We start from the raw sequence: 27046 nt of genomic DNA, 5'->3' as shown, positions 1-27046 counted from the left end.
CTCTCTCTTCCAATTAAAGCCATTTGTGGAAGCAGATGTTCCACATACAAAATTTGGTTCAACTACTGCACATTATTATTAATTTTTTGTGGGAATGGCCATCAATCACCAGCCAACAAATATAAACTGCCACAGGCAGACTGTAGTGAGGATTAAGTTTGACCATCCATCTGCACAGAATGTCATTCATCACAACTCCATCCATATTAGCAGCTTCTTGACTGATATAAACACCCCAAAAGTAATAAGTAGAGAAGTAAGCAACATTGTTAACATGAAGAGCAGCTGAAACAAGGCCTGATGCTAACCAAACTAACTTACCAGAGGCAAGTTGGTGAGGAGCAATATTATGAACAATAAAACTTAGAAAGGAGTAATAAAAGGTAATGAATGCCTGAGAAGAGAAACAAACAAATCGATAAACAATAGAACCTCCTTGCAGACATTTGGTTTGGAACCATTCCTTTATTAAACCGTGTATAGCAGGTTATCTTGGATTTACACACATTTGTGATCTCAACTATTAAATGTTTTGCTCTGTTGAAACAAGAAAATTAAAGTTTCTTGCTGAAGATAATATGAAATATCATATGATGTAAATGCAGTAACTGGTGTCAAAGCAGTTTTGTTTCTATTCAGAGGCAGGAATTATTATGAGCAAAGCTGCTCGCTGTCTTAGTGTAGAAGGTGTATGGTGTTGCCAGATTTCAAAAAGTACTATCTTATGAACACAGAATGGTTTTGGAAACTTGTTTGTAATTTACTGTGATTGAAAAGTGCATTTAAATCGTTGTGGTCAATCTCTTCAGAGACAACTGGTGAATCTAAGGTGAAAGATTCTGCCTAATAGAATAACGGTAGCCCTAACAAAAGCATCACATCACCTGTTTCATTGTATTTCACATAAAGTATCATCCAGAGTTGAATTTTTCAGCTATTTAGTATATTTATCTGGAGTTAAGTCCCTTCCACAAGTAACGATCATCTGCTGTTGAGATAGATAGTTTTCAGTAATAAGAGAATTTGTGAAAATGTAATTTGTGCAGTTTCTGGCATGGCATTTTAAAGTGAATTTTCCACATCGTAAAAAAACTGTACTGTTTAAGGCTTGCATGCTTTCCAAAAATTTATTCATGATAAAAAGAGAGTTAGGCGTACATACGTACAGTTTCTTACATTTTATAAATCTTGATTTTTCTAGACACAATGATTTTATTTTAGCTCTTAGAACCCAAAATTTCACTAGTCATAGTTTCTGATTCTTTGTAAAAGTGCTGCCATTATTGCACTGTCAAAGTAAATTGATACCTAACAGGAGAAAATGGGCGTTGATTGCTGGGAAAACTATACACACTTTTATTACAAAAACTGAAAATTTTTGTGTAAGCATATAGGTAACATGTTCAGACTTGCCAAGATATTATTTGACTGTAGTGTGGTATATTTTTCGTTTATGAAGTGAGTTGAATGTTATAAGCACATACAATACAAGTTAGCAAGATACAGTTTCAAATTCTGGTACTTTCTTTTGTAATATTACAAATATAATGGTTGTCACTTTAAAGAAGTTCATTTAGTATTGTGCATGTTTTCAGTAGGAGATAACCATATTTCATTCTACATTGAAAATCTGTTTACAGAGAAAGATGTAATCTCTAATGCTTAAGTGAAAAGTTATGTTGAACACCAGAAGTAAAGTACATTGTGAAACTTCCTGGCAGATTAAAACTGTGTGCCTGACCGAGACTCGAACTCAGGACCTTTGCCTTTCGCGGGCAAGTGCTCTACCATCTGAGCTACCGAAGCACGACTCACGCTCGGTACTCTTCTGGTACAAGTTAATTATTGATGAGTTAGTATAAGTGTCTGTATTATTAACAGGGCTGCTATGTCATATTCAGTGCTAGACAATGGCAGAATGATATTTGTGATATGAGTACTTGATACCAGGTAGGTCCCTCCTACAACTTCACAAGGTGTGGCAACCCGATATGACACTCACTCAACAAGTGACAGGTGACCTTTGCAAAATTTAGAATCTTGCAAATTTATACCCTTACATGTATTCCTAGTGATTGTTACTTTTAAGTTCTTAAACATGGTTTCTAAACCACATACCAGTTGTGCTTGGTGGGGTTCACATTTGTTACATACAATGAGCTATTGTGTGAAGCTCCCCAAAATAATCATCAAACCTAGTTTTAATGTTACTTGCCATGTAAGCGTATGTGTTGTCCTTTTAGAATGTTTTATAGTTTGCGCAGGCTGTTGTTGATAGACTCTACACTATCTTTCAGTATTATCTTCATCAGCTTATGAAAGCTAAAATGTCGATCGACACAATTTGTCCAGTCCTCAGGAAATCAGTACAATTGATGGCCTAAAGTATTCTGCAAAATATACAAATCTATCAGCTCAAACAAGCATGTACAGTGATTAGTTTGACGAACATATCTTCAGTCCTCCACTTTCCAGTGACTGACTGAAATTGTTAAGTTGATGTGCAATCTCATAGAAGCTGATAAATACTTTTCTGTCTTCTGTTATATACCTCTGTCATAGTGTGATTAAGGTTTGCTTTGTCATGCTGATTGTTTTGAATAATTCCAGCTATTTGTTCCCATTGGCAGTGATGTAGGCAGGGAAGAAGACAGCAGCATCTGTAATGTCTCCCAAGCAGTTTTCTCAGTACATGACTGTTGCATGGATCGAGGCTTGTGGAATCTATGTACAACATAAAATATGTTACGTCCCATCCATCTGCCATTCACTTTGGTGCCTCATTTCTCAATTACTTGTAACTAACAGCCCTGTGTGGCCTGTCATTTTATAAATTAGTCACCCTTCTTTACAGATATTGGTAAATTTCTTCATAATCATTACCATCATTGACATGACTGTACATTTAGCAGCACTTGTGTATGCAGGCTAATAACACTCGGCATGTTTATAGCATCAGGTGCACACAGTAATGTTGTTACAGTACTCGAAAACCAAGAAACTGGATCTTGCACATGCATGTTAAGACTGTAGTATAGTAAGAACAGTGCATTAGACCATTGTATTCTGTACCTATGCATAGTCCTCCATGGTAAAGAAAATGTATTAGTTACATGACAATGATTTGTATGTTTATGTATCACAAAAGAAAAAATGGAACAGAAGTCTGTAACATTCTTAAGTAATTCCACATAAGTAGATATACTTTTTCATGCCATAGTTCTTTGATGTATGTTATTCTGCGACTGGTAATGCAGTCTTTATTTGTCTTTGTTTGCTCATTATTTCAGCAAAGTTGCGTAGCAAGCAGTTGTAATATTCTCACAAAGAAGCATTTCATTTAAATGATGTTTATGTTTATGTCGAAGGCGAAGATTACATCCCAAAAAGCACAGATGTTGTCATTCGAGCTGTGGGATTGGGACCCCGGTTTCCCAGGCATTGAAAATGACGATTTTCTTGGCAGGTAGTTTAAAATGATTTCTACTACTTGAGGTTAGAATTTTTTTGTGTGCTTATTTTTGTTTCAGAAATGTACCAGAATGCCTGCTTCCATACAAACTTACAACCTTTCTGCATAGTAATATCAGTTGCTCATGCAAGTTTCTTACGTGGTATAGGTTTCCCTAACTATATATTCTCTTTATAAAAGTTAGTTTCTAGCCCATATTTCATTGTAGTGTATGGCCACACACACCACATAGTGTGTAAAGTAGTATTTGGCAGTTTAAGAACTCTAAATTTAGTGTTGTGATATACTATTGAAAAGTAATGTGGTGGCCTCTGAAAAAGAATTGAAGTTTTCCCCATTATCTTTCAATACACATACTTAGGAAAAATAAATAAACAAATAAAAAAATTAAGAAACTTTCATATTTCTGCAGTACAGGACTCTTTCTATAACTATTTTATATTAAGAGTGAAATGATATTAATGGCACACCAGTGATATTCGAATACTGACAGAACTTCTGCATACAGCAGGAATTTTTTGGAAACTTGCTAATGAGTTGGTATCCTATAGCCATGTAACATTTTCTTTCCTAATCAAACATCAAAAGTGCATTGCTGAATCAGATACCCAATCTTGGGGACAGGCCAAAGAACTAGAGTGTGTTGTGAAGGTCATGTAAATTGAATAATTGTTGAAATGTGGTAAATATTACTGCATTTCAACTATACATAACAAGAACTTTACAAGGCAAGTTAAAAAGTTGCACAAATAGTGAGGTGCAACATTGTTGTTTTGACCGAGAAGCTACTTGTGAGGGGCCTGCATGTACTGTTTTAGGGTATTGGATCTCTCCGTGACTGTAACAAGATACCAAGAAAAAGAATCTATACCTGTGGCCAAGAAACTGAGGTGCAGTTACCACATTGGACATCCCCAAGACCTGGAGAAAATTTAACAAGTGTGATGAAAAATCAGTATGATTTTTTTCCTTTTTTAATACCTTGTTTTAATACCCTAAAGTGCACACTGTGCACTTACATGACTCTACTCATGTTGCTGGTGTAACTTCATCCAACTGTCAGCTGCAGTATGACTGTAAGTTGTTTCGTAAGTCACTGCATTCATTTGTAAGTTCCATTATTTCCACCTCTGATCCACTTTATTTCTAATCATTTCCAGAAATGAAAATGCTACTGATTATGTATTAGCAGTATGAACAAATAACATGACTGTTGTCCAGGAATTCTTGTAGGTAACTTCTGCAACAGTTTCATCTGGTGGAGGAACTGCTTAACTAAGGAAGTGAAGCTACAGCGAATATAATCTGAATAGGAACTTACAAATGTTTGTGCTTCCCAATGTCTGAATGCTTCTTGAATTTCCCTCATGTATTGTATGCTGCGGCCTGTAGATCCAAAATGAATATTTTTAATTTTTGGTGCAAATAAATACAGGTAGTCTTTCTGTTTTGGTGTTTAAAACTGTGTGTTCATATACTTACACAGGACAGTTTGGTGGTGGAGCAGACAAAGCTTTGAAGTGTGAAACCTGCTGAGTTAGTGTTCTGTAAGATTGTGCCTGACAAATCTGTATGAAATAAATCAGTTTTTTCAGTCATAAAAATTCAGACTTTAAAGGTGTATTTTATTTAGTAAGTTTGTATGGAAGCTTTGGTCATAGTAAAGGTATTGTGGTGTTTAAACCCTTGGTGATTTTCTGTTTTGTTTATCCATCTCCCAGATTTAACACCATATATTATATCCCATTACAACTGCTTGCTAATGCTCCTGGGAATTGATTAATTTCATTTGGAATTTTTAATATCCTAATATGTGTGATCCTGCCAGTCATGAGTTGATGTATATACCAGAAATTCCCTTTCCATTTTCCGCCAATTATGTTTTGTGACTTTTTTATGAGAGGTATGCTTTGGTTTTCATGTTGGAAAAATGTATGTAAGGGGTGAACAAAAAGTTTCCATTCAAACGCCATACATTCTGCATTAGTATGCCAATCAGGCAAAAACACCTGAGCAGTGAGGCAATCATCCACCAACACATCATGTTGAAAATACCCATTTTGTAAAACACCATGTCCTTCTTTGTGAAGAAGTCTGTAACCGCCTGCATCGGATCATCATCCAGCAAGAAATATCGACCCTTTGAGGTATTTTTTTAAGGGACCGAAGGCATAATAATCACATGGGGAGAGGTCAGGACTACAGGGTGCGGAGGATGAAGCAGCAGCATCCCTTGTTGCACTGTTCTGGAATGGTGGATTTCGACAGACATACTGCACCGTATACATCCTTCATTTTCCTATACATCCTTCATTTTCCTATTGGTATCTACCGGTCTTTTCCCTTTGGGAGCCAAGAAGAGAATAACAGCACATTGGTCCAGTTTGGATGCATTTGGTAATAATATCACCATAGTTCATATAGAGCATATTTAGCATGCACACCTCAGGAAGACACAAATGCCCTACAGACCCCTTGCCTATATGTTCACATTGGAGTCTGCTGCAACACCCTCAGATGGAAACTTTTTGACTGTCACTTACTCTTTCATATGCTAGACCCAGTTTGCATATTGTAGCATGGTTTGGTGTGCAACTGTCAGAGCCATGTGATGTAACATCAATTGCTTCAAGTTTCATCTGTTTAATTTTATGTAGAGTTATCTTTAGTTGTTTGCTTCTGTTTTTGTGTGTTGGTGGTTTTTTTTAATGTTATTCTCTTTAGCCTACAATATTAATGTTTCTCTGCATATGTGTGTGTGTGTGTGTGTGTGTGTGTGTGTGTGTGCGCGCGCGCGCGCATTCGTGTTCCATCACATCACTGACAGCAGGAGACTAGAATGTGGCATATGTGTCGTCATGAGCATAGTTTTGAAGCATTAATACAGATAAGCATACTTATCCCCAAGTATATATCCCCTTGGGCTTTCATGGCATGGCAAGGAGCTCATTTTAAGATAGAAAAAAGGTTTTGTTAACAAATCTTACATGTATTGCTATTGTATGTACTATTTATTTGCCTCCAATAATGCAAAAAAATTGCTTAGTGACTTGCTCCATTCCTTTGCAACTGGTACAGACATTTATAGTTTTTTTTTTTTTTTTTTTTTTTTTTTTAATAGCTTCCATAAAATAAAAATTCGTGCTTATTGTTAAGCTCTCGCATATTCATGCTTTTAATTAGTCAGCTATTTTTAGGTGTGCAGATTATGAATTGTGATCATTCACAGCTAATTGAGTTGATTTTTATTCATTATTTCATAACCAGAAAATATGAGCAACCTGCAGATCCTACAACTAATATTACTGTTTATATATGTTTTTGCTGTTTAAATTTTGTTCTCATCTCACTGAATTATTTGTTGCACATTTAACTTTGTTGTCCCTCAGTTGAGCAGAGACTCAACAATTTTGTTAAATTCTTGTTTCTCTTCCTCCTCCAACAAATGCTAGGGTTGCCTTTTTCTGACTTCGTTTGAAGGTGGCCTCTAGTAGAAGTGTCTCACATTTTTTTATATTAGAAACTAGAATATACTCAGAGAGTACATACTTAATGTAAGCCCATGATCTATTAACAGCAGTCAGTTTTTTCATTGTGGTCTTTTAGAGAATTACACATTATGGTAAGTTGTTACATTGTATGGCCATGTGAAGATAAACTTGGCTGCTTAATAGTGCCGCCTAAGTAGTTACGTCCATTTTAAAAGTATTCTGTAGTTGCAAGACTATTTTATAATTGCTTTTAATCAAAATGTTTGCTGCTAACATATCAGCTTTATGTCTTTGAAGTTTTTCCTGTGTCAGCTTTTTTGCTAATATTGTGCTGTTTATTGTGTCTCTTTGTTAATAGTTGACTTTCTGTTTCAGGTGTGTACATATTTTCAAATCTCTGATGTACATATTTTCAAATCTCATTTGTTATAAGTTATTGAATCAAGTTATGTCATTTACTCACTGTTTTATAAAAGCAATTTCATCTTTACATGCAGTGTGCTGTGATTGTTTTGTTAGATTAATTTTCCTGCTTGGCCTTCACATCCATTGGTTTGTATGATGTAGGGTGTGGGTTTCTAATTTGCCACTTTGCTAAGTCTGACATTTATCATTGCTTGAAAAACACACTTGTGTTTAAAAAATAAAAAAGAGAGCACCTTGAATGACTAGAGGATGTTCATATTCACAGGACATATACATCAGTATGTTCTGTAGAAATGATTAGCATTTCAGTCACCCCTGTTCAGCATGTGTCCTGTTGCCTAGTAGGCACAGGGACCACCATGGGCCCTGATAACTTGTTTCACGCATGATGGTATCAACGTAGATAAGGCACAAATGGATTTCTGTGTTTATAGCCATCCATGTTGCATTCTCTTGGTTCCGAAGTTCATCTGTGGTGGTTGGCATTGGGTCACAGTGCTGCACCTGTCGTTTCACCATATCCTACACATTTTCAATAGTTAACAAATCAGGTAATCTGGTGGGCCAGCTCAAAAGGTCAAGATCCTGTGATATCAAGAAAACACATGTTTATGCAGCAACATGTGGTCGTGCATTTCCTTGCTGCAAAATGGCATCTGGGGTGTTGTGCAGAAAGGGTACAGTTACAGGTTGCTAGATGCTTCTCACATATGTCACACTGGTCACAGTGCCCCAGACACACACCAACTGTGATTTTTGATTGTATCCAATGGCACCCCACACCATAAAGCCTTGAGCTGGTGCTTTATGTCATGTGAAAACGCAGTCACTGTGATGCTGCTCCCCCTGTCTGTGGTAATCCAAAATGCAGCCATCATTTTCAAACAAACAGAACCTGGATTCATCTGAAAAATCTGTCTGATGCCATTCCTGTGCCCAGTGACATCATCCATACATCATTGCTGTCTAGGATGTTCTTGCACATTCTTCAGAGGTGGGCAGAGAAGTGTATAATGTGCACGTAACCCATACCATAATAAACAGCTACGGACTATCATCCCAGGTAGTATACGATGTGTTACACTGTTCCATTGTTGTGCCAGAGGCGAAGAGTATGCAGATCTGTCCTGCAATGCCATTCATATGAGGTGTGGCTTTTTTTCAGGGGACAGTCTGGGTGGTGCGACCTGACCCACCTCGTCGTGTTCTACAGGCTTCCATCAACCATTCTGCACACACCCATTGCACTGCCAAAAAACTTCGTTCCACATGAGCAGCAATTTTCCAGATGGATGCATCACATTCTCTCATGCCATTAATTCACCCTCTTCCAGACTCGCTGATTTGACAGTACAATTTGTGCATACGTCTGTGAGGCATCTTGCATGTCTGCTCAAGTCACATTGATCCATTACCTTCAGTTTATAGCAACAATGAGAGCCACAGACACATTTTACAGGCAGGTTGTATTGTGCCACAATATCAATATTGACCCTGAACCCATGGGCCGACATGGTTCAAATGCTACTTCTTCAGAACGTACTAATGTACATGTCCTGTGAATATGCACGTCCTATCTCTGGTCATTCAAGGTGTTCTGTCTTTTCTGAACATGAGTGTGGTTTAGTGCCACTTAAATTTTATGTTTGATTATAAAATAATGAGCTTGCTGTTTTTAATTCCTCTTTGGATATCAACCTACTGATTTTTTCTAATTTGTATGTTTGCCAGTTAGGTTATTTAATTTCAAACTATTAACTAGAATATATGTGTGGCTCTGCTTATGTCTTCTAATATTGAAAAAAATACTTCATAATAGATTGCAGCTCTTGAGCAATACCAGCACCTCTTGCTCTCCGTTACCAGTCGTTTGCAAAATTTTAAAAATAGTTTCCAAGGGCCTTCACTTATCTTTTTCTGCTGGTATCAGTGTTAACTCATGAACTGCAGTCTGTTTGTTTCTTACCCTTCTTTACAGATTTCGTAGCTAGCATGTTTGCCTTCACTTCCTCATTCAATATAATTTGGTTTATGTGTTTTCAGTTAACTTAATTTTCCTGTACTATTTTATTCTGCATAAATTGCAAGTAACATTGTGTTAACTATAATTAAGTTCTGTGACTGGCTCTTAATGTGCTTTTGCTTCTTACACTTCCCAGTGTGTGGTAGAGGAGGTGAATAGCCAGTACGTGCTATACAAGCTCTTTGACAAAGATAGAACTCAAGATGATTTTCTTGGAAGGTATTAAATATTTCCTATGGAACAGTTCTTTTTAAATACGTATTTTATACTGAAAGCATGAGTGTTAAAAATGAATGACTGCAAGCAATGTCATTGCTAGAACAAGTATTTATTGCATTATCCTTGAAGCTGTGCTAGCACAAAGAGTTGGTTATGTGATTGACAAACTTTCATCTTTGAAATCTTGATTCTCCCTTACTGTGTAGTATTTTAAGAGCAGTTTCATATTATGGCAACAGGCGTTTGCTTTCTTTACACTGCTTACCTAGCATGTCTTAAGAGAGTCCATCCCTTTGCTTAGCTTACTTCCCAACCTCTGTCCTCTCAGAAAATATCTTTTCACCAATCTGGCTAGCAGTACCAAATAACATTACATTTTCTAACAAATTTTGTCCATTTCAGTTATTCTTTGTACGAATTTCATATAATCCCAAAATTTTTCATCTCAAAACTTATCATCAACATACACCACTGCATAGAATTGGAATCAAGTACTAGTGCAAAGAGCAGGTCACTCAACAAGAACTAACACTTTACACTGAAAGGAATGCTTATTGATCACACAATAAAGTGTGACTGAAGCTGAGCTGCCTCCTTCATACGAATGAGCTCCTATTTATACATGCAGGTACATAAAGCATTCCAGCAGATTAGAATATTTTGGAAATAAGTTAAACCCAGAACCTCCCATATTGATTGTGGCTTTTGTTGAAGGAAGAGGAATCTGAATTCCACTCCTGAATGAGAGTCCAGTATCATCTGAACAGCTGCACTTTTGAGAGGGAACGGACTTGCAAATAAATTGAGCTGAAGGTTCCATGAAGTATAATTGGAGAGGGCTAGAATGCTTCATTAACCTAATAACTAAGCTGCTATTTTATCACTCACCAGCACAAAAAGTAGCCTTTGGAGAAGTTTTAAGTTTCCTTGTTTTCCTACAGAAAATAACCATGAGTGAACCCTCACTCAGTAAGTTTGCTTCTCATATTTTACTGGACTGTTTCAGTTGTAGAACCTTGAGCAGTAACAACAGAACTTCATCAATTTAGTACCTGCTTTGTCTTCTGAAACAAGAAATTTGTAAAACTGTCAAGGTCCTTCTCTTTCGGTATGAAATGTACTATCTTCACCATTCTTCATCACACTGCCCATCACTAGGATAACAACTTACTGCTAGAGTCATTTACAACACTCATAAGTCATCATTTGTTTTATAGAACATCTCAGATGAATAGATATTTCCACCAAATTGATGTAAATAATGTTAGTACCTTCATAAATATCCTTCATAGCTATACAAATTGATTTCTCATTTTTTTTCTTTCTTTCTTTCTTTCTGATACTCTTGCTGGTTTCAACTATAACAGAACATGTGTCCTCATAGAAATCTGTCTGGATGATATTGTTGTGGGGAAAAATGCTTCTGAGCCTTCACTGACAGTGCAGTTCGGATTTTATATAAAAAGTCGGACCCTAATATTAAGAAGTTTATGCATTGTCCTTCAGTGAAGTGCAAAAATTCTATCTTGCATTTATTCGACTACCGGTGTCTTAGAACTTGTGCACATTTAGTTTATTATTTGGAATTCATCTAATATTAAATGTTTTGTTTGCCGCACAATACATATCTTTGCAGCTCAGATTTTTGTGTCTACATTCACAGATCACTTAGTTTCTTTTATACTCTTCCAGCAGTTCGAGTCTGAATACTATGACACTGTCCAGTGTATACACTTGAAATTCTTAGTGAGTTGATAGCACTTCATGAGACGTATAATATAAGTAAATATGATCATGTAGCTCTACATAAAAATAAAGACATTCATCCTCTTTAAAGCTTATAAATATAAGGTGTTTAATAAAACAACCAGAACTCTAGAACAGGTATAAATAATTTGGTAGAAGTCGTGACCATTTTGTAGATAGTGCCTGAATGAGGCTATGAATACATATGTATTTGAAAACAGTTTGAGCTAAAGACTGAAATACACATTGTCAGGACACCATGTAAGAAGGGCAATATAAATTTGTCAACAGCTGCCTAAAACTTTCTCGGCTTATATTGATCTCAAATATTTGGGTACTGTAATGGCTCAAAGATTGCTGCTCATATGTGGAACAATGGAATTCAAAAACAGTCATTGCTTGGGTCGTAGGAGGACATCTTTATAAGCATTGCTTTTTTGCTTTACCTTGACACACAGTGAAAACTATAAACAATAAATTATGGCCAGTTGAGTTTTTCTGTGACCAAGATACCTTATTGAAAGTGATGCAAAGTAGTTACTTATTCAAAGGGGTTAGCCATAAATTCCGCATGAGAAGAAATGACAAAGGGTATTACTTCATAAAGTCCTCAGGTGGTTTAGATATATGTGAAAAATCTTTTGTTTTATATGTTCGTGACAGATGAAAATTGTGAGCCAGGGGTGAACTCAAACCTGTACCCTTGTCTTTTGTAGACTGTCCACATATGTCAGGGAATTTTGAGTCAACACATGTTGTTCTTCACAAGCAACAAAAACAGTTGAAAACAAGTAATGCATCAGTTTCTGATTTAATTACTATTCAGTTCTACAAAAAGTACTTTCTGACATTGGTTCCTTTCTCAGCTTGCATTTACCACAAAGCTCTTATATAATACACACTCCCAACCAACTGGGAAAAAGTACTGATTGCTCCCATGTATAAGGAAAGTAAAAGAACGGGTGAGCAAAATTATTGACTGATTTCCTTAATGGTGATCTGCAGAATCCTGGAGCATGTTCTATGCTCTCACTAAAATCCTTCTTTTTATTCATTTATTTACATTTTCTTTGCATGGTGCCATCAAAATGATGGCTTTTGCACACATCATAAATAACTGTGTGACAATAATTCCTCTTACAAAGTTTTTTACATGTTGCACAGTCTTCTTTTTTACAGCTGATACACTGGTTCATGTCATAAGCAGTGTCATGAAATTCATTGAATGAATATAAACATTTTGCTATCAGAAAAGACAGATCAATTAATTTTCTGTTGAAATCATTCACCTTGCATGTTCTAAGAAAGTTTGGTAGTTTGTTGAAGCAAAGTCAAACCATAGACTTCGAACTGCCATTTTTAATTTTGTTCTCTTGTGGAAATAGTTGAATTTTGTTCTGGTGTTTTGATCATGTATATCACTTCACTTTGATAACTTCCATTGGTTGATTCATAAAAAATGTAACTAATTTGAATACGTGTAAAGAATATACAACATGATTCTCTCTGGCCCTAACCTGTGTATAAGTTTCATTGCTCTTTTCTGTAACAGCAATATTCTTTGTAAGTGGACATCAGCTTCACAGCCCCACAATTCAGTCCCGTAGTTAAGGAAGCAGTAAATCATTCCATAGTATACTGCTTTAATTGATTGTGAGAAACCATCTATGTTAACTGGCTAAGGAGGTACCTGCCACTACTGACCTGTCCAAATATAAAATTAATGTGATTTGTTCACTATAATTGGCATCAGCATAAGCACCTAATAATCTACAGCTGCCACTTTCTGTTGCTGACATGTTACATACATAATTTACATTGCTTTTCTCACAAACTGCCCATTTTAAATGCCAGTACTTGAAATTCATTGACATTTACCTTGATGCCACAATCATTGAAGAATTTTATTAATTCTATTGCACCACTAGTAGCAAAAGTTTTTAGTTCCTTCTATTCTCTAACACAAGCTGAGATTAAAGTGTGTTCTGCATAGCTTATTATATGGGAGTTAGTGGATTGAGCAGTGTCATTAATATATGTGAGGAAGGGGAAAGGGCCAAGATACACCTTGTATTCCTGTCTCATCAGTGACTTGACAGTTTATAATTTTATTGCGTAATTTATGTCAGTTTAGTGCATTGTTTTTGATTCAGCAGGTATGTGGCTAGTAGATTCAAAGATGGATCCCCACAATACAGTATGACCTCAGGTGTTTAAGAAGTAACCTACAGTTTACAGTGTCGAAAGCTCTTGCCATGTCAAAAAATATAGCTAAAGTCTGCATCTTCTGGTCCAACAGGCAGTACAATTCAGAGAAGAACTTTGTAACTGCTGTGGTTGTGCTTAGCTCTTTTCTAAAGTCATGCCGATAATCTCCTACCAGTTTTCGTGTTGTGAAAAAGGCACTAAGCTTTCAAATATCTTACTAAAAGAGAAAAATAATAATATTGGTCTATAGTCGAAGATATCATCCATACTTCCATTCTTATAAAATAATTTTACGACACTCATTTTTAGAACAGTCTGATAGATATTTTCTGTAATGCTGTAATCAATTAGATGGGTGAGAGACTTTTGAGAGTCCTTTTAAGCATACCTTAGTAATTGCACTGGTTATACCATTCCACTCCATTGAAAAATTTTTTATTGCCATGCATATTATCTTCCATACTACCTACTTATTCACTTCCATAAATTCAAACTTGGTACACTGAGGTGAGATGGTGTCTCGAGTTGTGCATCTATAATATGGGTTGCCGTGTGATCTCCTTGTCAGATCTGTAGCCCCTCTTTATTTACAAATGACCATTGTGGCAGATCATGTCACACTCGAACATTTGTGATAACAGTGTTCATATTGAATAGTTCAGGCAATAAGTTTCCAAAAACATTGGAGGGATGTCTTGCTTTCACTTTTATACACTTCATTGCTGTCACCTATAGTCACAACATGTTTGTCTTTTGTAGTTGACTTGTCTCTGCTGTAATATTCTTTGCCACTGCATTTAATGTGACACCAGGCTTAACTTTTATGAAAATGGAATACTTGGAATGTATATTTTTACGAATGAGAGTGGGGACATATTTCCCTTCACTGTTAGCTTACAGCAGGAATTCCTTGCTGCATCTTTGTGTTCGGGGGTCTTTTTTATTCTTTATTGGAAGTTTTGTCATTGCTTTTGTGTTTTGCTTCATGTGTGTTTGTTGCATTGCCACAGTCGGTGCCTAGTGCTGACAATTTGTTTGATCGCGGTATCACTGTTGTTGCACTCATGTAGTGCATGTTTACGTCTTTTGTTGGGTACATGTTGTATTATCTGCATGGAATGACTGTTAACAACAGTGTTGTCTTTGGCTAGGTGATGTTTCCAATCAAATGCTTTATATTTAATTTTGAACTCTTTGTATTCCTCACAAGCTCTTGATCTTTTGAATTGTCACTATATTCTCTGTTAGTGCACCTGCTATTTTTCCTTTGCTTTGGCATGTTCATTATTTCATTTTTCAATGCACTGATGGCATGTCCTCTCCTGTTCATCTTTTACGTATTTCAGATTTACTCTTACACATTTGTCGTGGTGCCAGCATTTGAAGTTGACATATAGTAAACCCTCTTTTTAACCTTTTTGGCACAGATTTTACAGCCATCACTATCGCTCCCTAAAGAAACTGAGCCACTGTTACATGTATAATTTTAACTTAATTTTGTCTTGTCTCTGTCCATAACGCAGCACAGATTTAGAAAGCATTGTTCACATGAAACACAGATTGCCCTTTTCAAACAAAAAATCATGCTAACGATGGATGCAGGAAAATAGGTGGATTCTACATTCCTATACTTCTGAAAAAGTGTTTGCGCCAGTCATATTTGATAAACTATTCCTTGTACTTGGATATTTGTTAATAGAGTACGATGGAGAGTCAGACTTTTGGGTAGTATAGCTTAATACATTGTCTTAGATGGTGAGTGTTCATCAAAGACAGAGGCAACATTGAGGTTGCCACAGGGAAATAAAATATGAGCACTGTGAAGGGCAAGGTTTCAGATTGAATCTCGGCCCAGTACTCAGTTTTGATCTGTCAGTTTCAAATTCATCCATTGACGCCCACAAACTTAAAAAAAAAAAATCACTTCATTTAGTTTTGTAATGTAAAAAGGTCATAATTCCTTTTTTCTGTTACTCTGACACATTTAAACAGGTTAGAAATTTATTAATCTTGAGCAATGCATATAATTGAATATGCAGTTGGAAAAAAAATCATGTTATTGATATGTTAAAACATACTTCTCATAAGTTTGTGTCACCATTATACAAATAATATGTTCAAAGTCATTCATAAATTTGCAAATAACATGTGTCTGGCTAATTAATTATTAATGAAATTTGGAAAACACTGGAAGGATACAAGCGATGGAAGTAGTAAATGAAACTATTCTCCACGTAGTTTAGGCACTGAGTGGGTGATCAGGCACATAAAGAAGATTGAAATCGTTGCTAGCTTTTGAACAACAAACAAACAACACAAATGACAGTGGAAGTTGTTTTATGTTTCATACATTGATCTTTTTATACATTTACAAATTTCCACAACTTCTGTCTGTCAACATTTCCGTGTTCTTTTTTGACCTGAAAGTCAACAGTCTCTGCTTCCTCAGCATGTTACACTGTGAATCTTAAGCATCCTTAGTCCTGTTACATATTTCTCCAGAAAGTGATTTACCATCAGATTGTAAACTTTGTTCATAATTCCTTTACAGCCATCATAGTGAAGCTAAATGATGTCCATTCACTGTCTAAATTGGATGCTAACAAGTGCTTATCTGCTCTTTCTAGCATAAGTGCTCTCCTACCCTTCTTGAATGATTTATTAGCTTTAGTAACCGTCTTCACTATGACATCATGATCACTAATTGCTGTCTTGATACTGACACTTGTCAAGAAGTCAGGCCTATTTGAAGCCCACATTTAATGTTGGTTGTTGAACCAGCTGCTCAAGACACTTTTTGGAAAATGTGTTCACAAAACTGACTGTCTCTACCACCTGCAATGAATCAATAGATGTCCCAGTCTATACTCAACAGAGTAAAATTGCCTCCAACTAGTATTACATAATCAAAGTATTTCTGCACTATTGAGCACTTTCTTTGATGATTCTACAACTGTTATGGTGGAATCGGATGACCAGTATAAACATCCAGTGATTAACTTGAGTTCACCTAGGCCGATTACTTGTGTCCGAATAATTTCACAGTTAGCCTCAATTTCAAATCAATAGAGACATTTTTCCTTGTTGACTGCAGTTAACATTTCCCCTCCTATGATGTCTAACCTGTCTTTCAGATGTACATTCCATGCTTCATTAAATATGTCGGAGCCCTCTACTTCGGCTTTCATCCAGCTCTTAATTCCGAGAGTAATTTTAGTGTGACAACTGCCCCGGATGGTAGTAAATTCAGGAACTCTGTTACGAATTGTTCAGCAATTTACAGTTAAAAATTTGACAGCTGCAGTCCCCTTACTTTGGTTGCAGAATGATTTTGCTCTCTTCATGTCAACTAATGAGTGTTTATCAGAGAAACTCAAACTATCACTTAGTCTTTAAAAAAAAAAAAAAAAAAAAAAACGTTTGTGCACTGCACAAGCCCTCTGCTATCTGAGTAAATGCTTCCTGTGTATAGTGCACACCTGACCTGCCAAGGGCTGGCCGCTGGTGGCCGAGCGGTTCTAGGTGCTACAGTCTGGAACCGCGTGACCGCTACGGTCGCAGGTTCGAATCCTGCCTCGCGCATGGATGTGTGTGATGTCCTTAGGTTGGTTAGGTTTAAGTAGTTCTAAGTTCTAGGGGACTAATGACCTCAGATGTTAAGTCCCATAGTGCTCAGAGCCATTTGAACCATTTTTTGACCTTTCAAGGAGAATCCTACAGTTCTCAACCTCATAACACAGATCCAGAAATCTGCAGCCAATACCATCGTAGAATTGAAGGAGCCTCTTGTTGAGGGCATCCACTCACCTCCAAACCAAAGGACCCTGATCATCTCTGGGTATAATACCACCCTGCTTGCATCCATCAACAAGGCTAGGGTACACGGGCCACAACCTGCAGATGACTATACCTTGCACCCTCAATAGCCGTAGGCAGGGCCTCCTCCACATCTTAGATGAGATTCCCCAACAGATGTACCAAGCACATATTCAGTTTCTTCCCTACCCCTGGACACTATTTTCCTGTGCACCTAACATTGGAGCTTTTGATAACCCGTAAACCCCTCACCCTGTGTGCCTGTTTGGGCCCTGATGGAGGAGCTGACGCCTGCCCACCCACAGAGTGAATGGATAAAGCCAGACTTCCAGAGCCCACATTGACTTTGACCTTCAAACAATTTGAATTTGTTACAACTTGTCGCTCATCCTGCAGTGAAGGCAGATCCTCAACTTCACGTACACTGTAAGGTGCATTGGTAACAGAGCCTCTGAGTGAAACAAGCGATACCTGTGGTGTCCCATGTGATGCACCAGCCTCTCTGCCACTGCTACAACCTGAGGCAGCAGCCTGCAGATGGTTGACCCTGGCCTGCACCATATTCATCTGTTCGCAAACTGCAGCTAGCTCCTTCGTCTATACAGAGCACATGCACACCCTGTCCATCCTGCTACTACTAATTTGAGAATTAAACTGGAAAAGCCCACAGAAAAAGCTAAATATATAACTTGCTGCTCTCCCAATGTGTCACAAGCAGCCACTGGAGCCTAACAGGGCTGTTTCCAACAGTCACTTTTAAGTTGCCGAAAACAAATGACAACTGCTCTAGAGAGTGCATGAATCTTCCCTACACAATTGGTTAAAATGCGGGACTACTCCTTTTAAATATACAAATGTGCAAAGGATTTAAGAATGAAACTGTAGAAGCATACAGAAAAATTAACTACGTAATTTTCTACTGTCCTGTTGTGTCACAAGTGACAGTAGTGTTTTGTTAGTTTCCAAGGTAGGACATTGTCTTGTTTATATACCTGTAGTCTTACCAGCAATTTGGTGAGTGGCTACCTTTACACCTTTTATTGATAATTAGCCATTAAGGAACAAGGAACCAGCCAAAGAGCAGTCCAGACTCCAACAGTCCCATAGTGATGATCCAAAAAGGTGGTGTGGTGAGAAGGTACACTACATGATCGAAAGTATGCTGACACTTGGCTGAAAATGACTCAAAAGTTCGTGGCACCCTACATCAGTAATGTTGGAATTCAGTATGGTGTTGGCCAACCCTTAGCCTTTGACACCTTCCACGCTCGCAGGTATACGTTCAATCAGGTGCTGGAAGTTTTCTTGGGGAATGGCAGCCCATTCTTCATGAAGTGCTGCACTGAGGAGAGGTATTAATGTCACTCAGTGAGGACCGGCATAAAGTCGACGTTCCAAAACATCCCAAAGGTGTTCTGTAGGATTCAGGTCAGGACTCTGTAATGGCCAGTCCATTATAGGGATGTTATTGTTGTGTAACCACTCCACCACAGGCCATGCATTATGAACAGGTGCTCATTGCGTTGAAAGATGCAGCCGCCATCCCTGAATTGCTCTTCAACAGTTGGAAGCAAGAAGGTGCTTAAAACATCAGTTAAAGCCTGTGCTGTAATAGTGCCATGCAAAACAACTAGGGGTACAATCCCCCTCCATGAAAAACATTACCACACTGTAACACCACCACCTCCAAATTTTACTGTTGGCATTACACATCCTGGCAGATGATGTTCAATGGGTATTCGCCATATCCACATCCTGCCATCGGACCGCCACATTGTGTACTATGATTCGTCACTCCACACAACATTTTTCCACTTTTCAATCACCCAATGTTTACGCTCCTTACACCAAGCAAGGCATCACTTGGCATTAACCAGCTTATGAGCAGCCGTTTGACCATTAAATCCAAGTTTTCTCACCTCCCACCTAACTGTCGTAGTACTTGCAGTGGCTCCTGATGCAGTTTGGAATTCCTGTGTGATGGTCTGGATAGATGTCTGCCTATTACACATTATGACCCTCTTCAACTGTTGGCAGTCTCTGTCGGTCAGCAGATGAGGTCGGCCCGTATGCTTTTGTGCTGTACATGTCCCTTCATGTTTCCACTTCACTATCACATCAGAAACAGTTGACCTAGGGATGTTTAGGAGTGTGAAAATCTCGGTGCAGCCGTTTGACACCATATCATGTGACCACATTCGAAGCCCATGAGTTCTGCAGAATGCCCCATTCTGCTCTCTCAAGGTGTCTAATGACTACTGAGGTCGCTGATATGGAGCACCTGGCAGTAGGTGGGAGCACAATGCACCTAATATGAAAAACTTATGTTTTTCGGGGTGTCCGGATACTTTGTATCACATAGTGTAATTATTGTATTCATGACAAATGCTGTACTGGTTGTAGGTGGCATAGCTGAGTTCTGTATTTGCAAATCATAGCTGGAGATGTTGCCCAAGAGTTGTGGCAGGATCAGTATTTATTGTTCCATGTGGGGCCTCATAATGTGATAACTTGAGGACTTAGATTTCGGATCTTGATATTGTGGTGGTCTTCATATTTGATAATATATGTGTTTGAGTAACTGTTTTTTTTATTTTATTTCTTTTTTTAATCAAGAATTAGAATACTTCCTGTGTGTGGTTTTTCCTTGATGGTAATCTGTGGACTACCAGCATAGTGTCTTCTGCCGTAGCACAAAGGTTCCCGGCGTTGTGTATCAGGCTGTCTGACATGACTTGTAGTAATGCCTTCCATAGATGAACAAGCACTATATTGCATACAGATATATCATCTTGTGGCATGGCTGCAGTCCTTTGTCACTATGTATACCATTTACATTAAGGATATTTTATATTAAGGGTGATAATACTTAGCCCTAAAACTGATTTACACGCATCTCGAGCAGTGGCGGGATCTTTGAGAGTTATGAAAAACATTGTGTGATTGTGGCCTTATATGGAATGAACTTTGGAAGACAGCAAAGAAATGTGTCATGCATGGCATATCAGTAGGAGTCCACTGTGGCCCCGCTGAGCAGAAGTCTTAAATGTAGTGATTCTGACTGCATGTTATTGCATTTGATGGAAGCAAAATGACATAGTACACACATACATAGGACATTACATGTCACTGGATATTTGACAGATTATAGGCTATCTGCTGGCAGCGTGAGAGAGACTAGAGCCACCGCCCACCCACCCCCCCCCCCCCTCCTCCTCCCCCTCCCCCTCCCCCTCCCCCTCCCCCTTCCCCCGTAGCTGACCTGGTGAATAGCAAAGCGTATCGGGCATCATGGAATGACCAGACAACTCTCCAAACCAAACAATTTGACTGAATGTGCATGGTACACACTGTGCCAAATGGCTGCAGCCATAAAGCCACCACAACAGACAATATCTGTCTGCTATACTGTATAGTGCTTGTCCATCTGTGGGATGTGTTACTACAAGTCATGTCAGACAACCTGATACGCAATATGGGAAACCATTATGCAAGGGCATAGCACACTATATTGACAGTGTGTGCGTCACCATATCTTACATTTGTTTCATTGTGCCAAGTGCCACCCTGTTACCAGCCCTGGCAACAGTGCTCATACTGTTCTTACCTTTCTCCCATGTTATTTCATGAATTTTGAAGTTCTTGTAAGTTATGGATATAAGTGTGTTTTTTATTAGTAGTTTTTCCTAATATCTAGTGTCTCTTCTTAGACTGAATAAGTTTTCCATTGCGATAGTGGACTGAAATGTAATTATCTGCATTACTTTATCCGTAATGATGGGAGAACTCCACAAATTTGTAGAATTTTGACAGTAAAATAGGTTTATTGAACTGTAACTGTGTTTGGGCCTAAACCCATATTTAGAAGACACCAAGCATTTCATATACAAATTACATGTCGTCTCTCATGTAGAGAAAGCCCTCATTTTCTAAAACATGACAGATATAAAATACCCACTATGTTCCATTATCACTGGAAAGAATGTACCTTGTGCAAATTGCATATTATTGTCATGCAGGGAAAATATTTTTCCTGCAAGCCAACATGGAGCACTGCAAACATTATATAATCTGTATTATTTTAGGAATATAATGCAGTCTCCATGAAAAATGACATCTAATTTGCATAAGAAATATATCACACTACCTGAAGATTGTCTTGTGACAAAAACAAGCGATGACGGAAAAAGTCATTCTTTCTCTCAAATTGTGATTATTTGCATTCTTTTCTCATCATAAATATTTAAGCTTTGAGGTGCTTAAGTAGAGAACCACCTGCCTATGCCAGAAAATCCAAATGTTGAAACATCTTTGTTGTTAATTTCAAATCCATAATCTGCAAAATGATTGGAGAGTGTTTCAGCAGTATGCTAGTTAGTTTCAAGTAGGAGCCAGATAAAATTTGGCAGTGGTCTTAGAAATTTTTAAACATATCTGCAGTGTGAGAGCTTCAAATTGCCCAATCCCATTGCATGACATTTAAAAAAAATTATATATAGTGTTACAAAAGTTAGGTAGAAAGTCATCCCTCACAAAATTGGGCTATGGACTACATCTTTATACACTTTTTTGCAAATTACTCATGAATGTGTACATAGTACCCCAAATTCCATTTTCTTAGTATTTCAGTTGAAAAACTTTGTGTGTTCATTATATCAGTTGAAAAACTCTGTGTGTTCATCACTTGTGAAACAGCTTTTCGACCCATCACAGGAACTATTCATATTAGTTAAGGAAATAATTTTTCTGACATTCCAGTGGTTCTTAATTGGAGAACTGGTTACTGGTTCCAGTGTTCAGATAATTTTGTTTTCCCTTTCTTCAGACTAGTGCTTTCAAATTTCAGCAATGAATACTGGCTCTCCAATACCCTTAATATCTCCTCCCTATGCGTTCTCTCTCTCTCTCTCTCTCTCTCTCTCTCTCTCTCTCTCTCTCTCTCTCTCTCTCTCTCTCCCTCCCCCCCCTCCCTCTCCCCCCCCCCCTTCTGCCACCTCTTTGTTGGGGGGGGGGGGGGGGGGGGGGGGGTGTTACGTGCATGTTCATTCCAATTGTAAGTGTCAGTTGCCAGTAGCGCATTTTTGGTATTACTCTGAGCTAAGTCTGAACTTTAGTCCATTGATTCTTTATATAGTGGCTAGAATGACTTAGTCTTCCATTCAGTGTCTGCACTTCTGTATCTTTGCTTGAGTGTGATTTTTATGTATTTTTTAGTAAAACAATTGCTTTTTTTTTTTTTTTAATCTGGAAATCTGAAGATTCAGCCATGTTTCAAAATCTTTGTGGCTGTTATATCAGCTTCAGCCATTGCAACATCTGATATGTAAACACTTCTCTTCTGTTGGAAATATAGACAGCTACATAGCCATACTACTGAACATCCATTTTTAGATGCTTTCAGGGTACTGTTGCCCAGTGTTATGGTGACATTATTGCATCTGATTATTGTTATTGGCCTTTATATTGGCATGGAAAATTCGTGCATGCTTTAGTCAGCTTGGCATGAATTTTCTTACTATTATGAAGAGTAATCTGTTTTGTCTTAAGTCCGTATCTTGTGTCCATTTTTAAGCAGACTCCTCATCTGTGCTGTATATGCTTGTGCTCTGATAGCTAATGTTGAATAGCTCTAACATCAACATTGATTTCACTTGCCCTTTGACACACTCAAAGTGATCTTTAAGGTAATGTGTCCTGCTAGGCACTTGCAAGGTGAAAGTGCTGTTCGGAAAAGCTGTTAATTATTGGTGTAATAATTTGTGTTGTTCAAACTGAAGATTGATTTGATGCAGCTCTTCATGCTAGTCTATTCTGTCTCTCTTCATCTCTGTGTAACTACTGCAGAATTTGTATGTAAAGTAAATGCCAAATAATTGAAACTGATTATCTTTTCTTAGCAACTGTCCAGTACAGTATATTGGCCTTCTTTCCAGTGCAGTTTGGTAAAATATATTTTCTTTACTAAGATATTTGTTTTTCTATAAACACTTTACAAGATTATATATATAACACACTGGGTTGAAGATACCTGTTGTATAACACCCTGTCCTGCTGTGTTAAGAAGTCTGTAACTGCCTGCTGCATATCATTCATCTGGCAGAAATCATGAAGGCCTTTTTTAAGGGACCGAAGGCATGATAATCACATGGGGAAAGATCAGGGCTATATGGCAAGTGGCTGAGTGTCTTGCATTTGAGTGGGCATAACTTCTACATTACGACTTTTGTGATATGGGGATGTGCATTGTTATGAATTGGGAGCACCTCTGTGCACCATTCACAGTGGTGGTTTTTGATAGACATGCTGCCCCCATATACATTCTTAAGTCTCTGATGGATTTCTACTGGTGTTTGTCATTCAGAGCCAAGAAAGTGGAATGAAATGTCATGTGGCTAGCGCCCCCCAACGGGTAGACCAGTCCCTGGTCCAAGTCTTTTGAGTTGATGCCACTTTGGTGACTTGTGTGTTGATGGTAATGAGATGAAGATGAGGAGAAAAATACAACACCCAGTCCCTGAGTGGAGAAAATCTCTGACCCAGCCAGGAATCTAACCTGGGCCCCTTGGTATGACAGTCTGCTGACCACTCAGCTATCAGGATGGACTCTGAGCCAAGGAAAGAATAACAGCATATTTGCTAATACCATTGCCATAATTCATGTTTCCACATTTACTGCATACACATCAGAAAGATACGAATGCCACACTAATCTCATGCCTACACATCAGAGTTATGCTATGTTGCATATACGCTGCAACAGTGTCCTCAAACAGAAATGTTTTGATGATCACCTCTTATATTTTGCTGTGCTTGATACTGACAGAGCAAGAAAAGAGCAGTGTGTTATGTTAGCCAAAATATTTTCTAACATAATCATGAAAACCAATTCAACCTGTATCATACTGAAACATGTTTTATTTTTTCGATTTCCTTGTAATTGGGAATGTGATCTTGATTTTTGTGTGAGAAGACAGGGAAAAACTGTAACTGTGTAATGAGAATAGATGTGTATTGGATGTGCAGTCAAACTAATTTTGTAATTAGGCTAATGATTGAAATTCATTACCAAATGTTTGCAATAATTGGTTCACAGTTAATGAAACTTTCAAATAATAGAAGTAGATCATGTCCTGGTAGAATAAACATGAAAATAGAATCTATTACTTGTAGATATTTTCTTTTGAGGTTTCAGTATAAGCAGTACTTACAGGAAATGGTTGCAAAAATTAAAATAGCATTTTTCCCCTTTTTCCTTGCTTTAAGCTCATTGCCAGCATGTCTTTTAAGTATGCTGGCCATGTGGGAATGTTGTATGCTTTTTCTTTGATAATAGTCCATTTCTTCAGTCAGTATCCATCACAGTTATGATAACAGTCATTTCTTTGTGGTGGCTAGTTTCAGACAATCGTCTTTGTTTTCAATCCATGGACTTGTGTAATCATACAGTTCCCATCAATGTACATGTGGGTAACCAGATGTGCATTATTCCTCACCATTAGCCATTACATAGATACAACATGATAACTCATACTGTATGCTCATATGAGGTTTATTTTCAATCAAATGGGGCAAACTGAAGCTACCCTAGTCACCTTGTAACCTCTTCAGATGTCTCACATGCAGTTGTTTGTGAGGTTGTTCCACATCGCTGGTAGCGACATAAACATCACAATTAGTATGATCCTGTTGGCAATATGTAGCAACATTTGAACTGGGAGATTATTTCAAATCTAACTGTGCTTGGTGAGTCAACAAACAGTTAAATGTTTAATAGTCATCTAAACGCAGACAATTGTATCATAATAGAACAGATACATTAATTACTCATAGTGCAGTGGATTTACATTTAGAAAGAGCTAATGATACAGGAATTGAGAATCTTGTTGCAACTGAAATCGTATTCTGTTCAAAAGCAGAATATCACCTGACAAATAAATGGTTTGAGTAGATACAATGACAGACCAGAATGTGAGTGAACACCAGCACCAAAATTCAACTGGAAGACAAAACTCAGTAATATGATACTGAGCGTGTTGGAATGGAATGTAAACCACTAGGTAGAAATTTAACAGTGAAAAAAACGTTCAGCCATATTTGGCCTTCATAATACTTATATAATTACATAATTCTTTCTGAAGTTGAGAATTTAAGGAATGAACAGTATTTAAAGAACAAAATTCCATTTTCTTTGTACAATGTAAATAAAAACAACTCTCTGAAAATTAGTTTACAAACACTAGCAACATAACTGGTAATAGAAAATGTTTTGAGAGAAATACGGACTTTATATTGTAGGAAATATTTGGACACATTTTGCAGAGCACATTGAGTTTCACAGGCAGTGTGGGCTAGCATTATCCTGTTGGAACAACACATCACCTTCCTGCTGCAAGAACAGGAAAACAGTAGGTCTAACAATATTCTGCATGTGCCAAGCACTGGTTAGTGGGCCCTCCAGAAACACCAAAGGTGAACGAGAGTTGTAGCTTATCACACCTCAGACATTAAGACCTGGGGTGGGGCCAGTGTGTCTTGGCTGAATGAACTCTGTGAGACAGCATTCACCAGGTCTACGTCATACACACAAACGACCATCACCTGCATGCAGGCAGAATCTGCTTTCGTCGCTGAAGACCAGGGCATGCCATTCCATCTTCCAGGTGATCCTCTGAAGGCACCAGTTGAGCTATGCACGTTGATGCTGTGGTGAGAGGGAAGACGGGTTGGAGGTGTGCATTCCCATATTCCTACTTCTAATAACCAGTTCACAAAAGTTCATGTTGACATGTCTGAGCTCACAAACCCTCTCATGTCTTCTGTGATAGCTATCTGCCACTGCTGTCCTTACAGTATGAGATCCTCCTGGGCATCTGTGCTGTGTGGACATCCAGAACCATGTTTGCATGTGAGAGAATGTTCATGTGACCATTGACCAGTATTGTTGCACATCTGATGCAGCATGTCCAACTTCAGTGCCAATTCTCCAAAAGAACCATGCGGCCACTCGGTGGGCTACAATTTGAGCCCTTTCAAACTCACTCAGTTGCCTGTAGGAAGCACGACAGTGTCTCAGTGGTATGGTTGCATGTGTGCTTCACATGTTTTCACCAAATTGAGCCTTCTGGCTGTGAGCATTTCCTATTAGAGGATATACACAGATGGCATTCTGGTAGCTACGCCACCACGCTGTTTTTGGTGGATGACATTTAAAACATTTTCAATACATCAACTCGCCTTCAGGTGGCATATGCCATCATCAGATTTTTCATCACATCAAATTTGAAGTCACCTTTCCATGTGTACTGTTTCTTCCTTTTCTGCTAGTTTGCATTAGGTCAACTCAGTTGTTCCTTGAAATAACACATTATGTCTTTGTACCCAGAGATTGAAAAGCTGTGTAGAATAAAAGGAACTATTTCGTTATGTTCCAAATTATGTATGTCTTTAGGATATTTCTCATATATTCTAATTATATTCTTGGCAGATCATACACCGCCATAATCACTTTTTGCTATTGATGGCTTCTCTTTTTTTTTTTTACGTGATATTTGTAGTGTTAAATTATTTGTTGAGTAAGCTATGGACATAATGACTAAGCATACTCTAGCTTGTAACAAATAAGGAATGTTCTGCATTTTATAAGCT

General features: G+C 37.8%; 1 protein-coding gene across 3 annotated transcripts in view; it reads left to right on the top strand.

Annotated features, from left to right (window-relative positions):
- Nucleotides 1-27046, top strand: part of LOC126299036 (extended synaptotagmin-2-B) — a 183235-nt gene that overhangs the window by 103249 nt on the left and 52940 nt on the right. The window contains exon 9 of one of the 3 annotated variants that reach the window (XM_049990677.1): nucleotides 9549-9631. The exons of 1 other annotated variant lie outside the window; for it this stretch is intronic. In XM_049990677.1, the coding sequence (XP_049846634.1) occupies nucleotides 9549-9631 (83 nt within the window). Of the gene's footprint in view, nucleotides 1-3368; nucleotides 3467-9548; nucleotides 9632-27046 lie in introns of all 3 variants that reach the window. One more of the 3 variants, XM_049990675.1, reaches the window with a different exon arrangement.

Source organism: Schistocerca gregaria, chromosome X, assembly GCF_023897955.1.
Source record: "Schistocerca gregaria isolate iqSchGreg1 chromosome X, iqSchGreg1.2, whole genome shotgun sequence".
NCBI lineage: Eukaryota > Metazoa > Arthropoda > Insecta > Orthoptera > Acrididae > Schistocerca > Schistocerca gregaria.
This window is presented reverse-complemented; position numbering and strand designations above follow the sequence as displayed.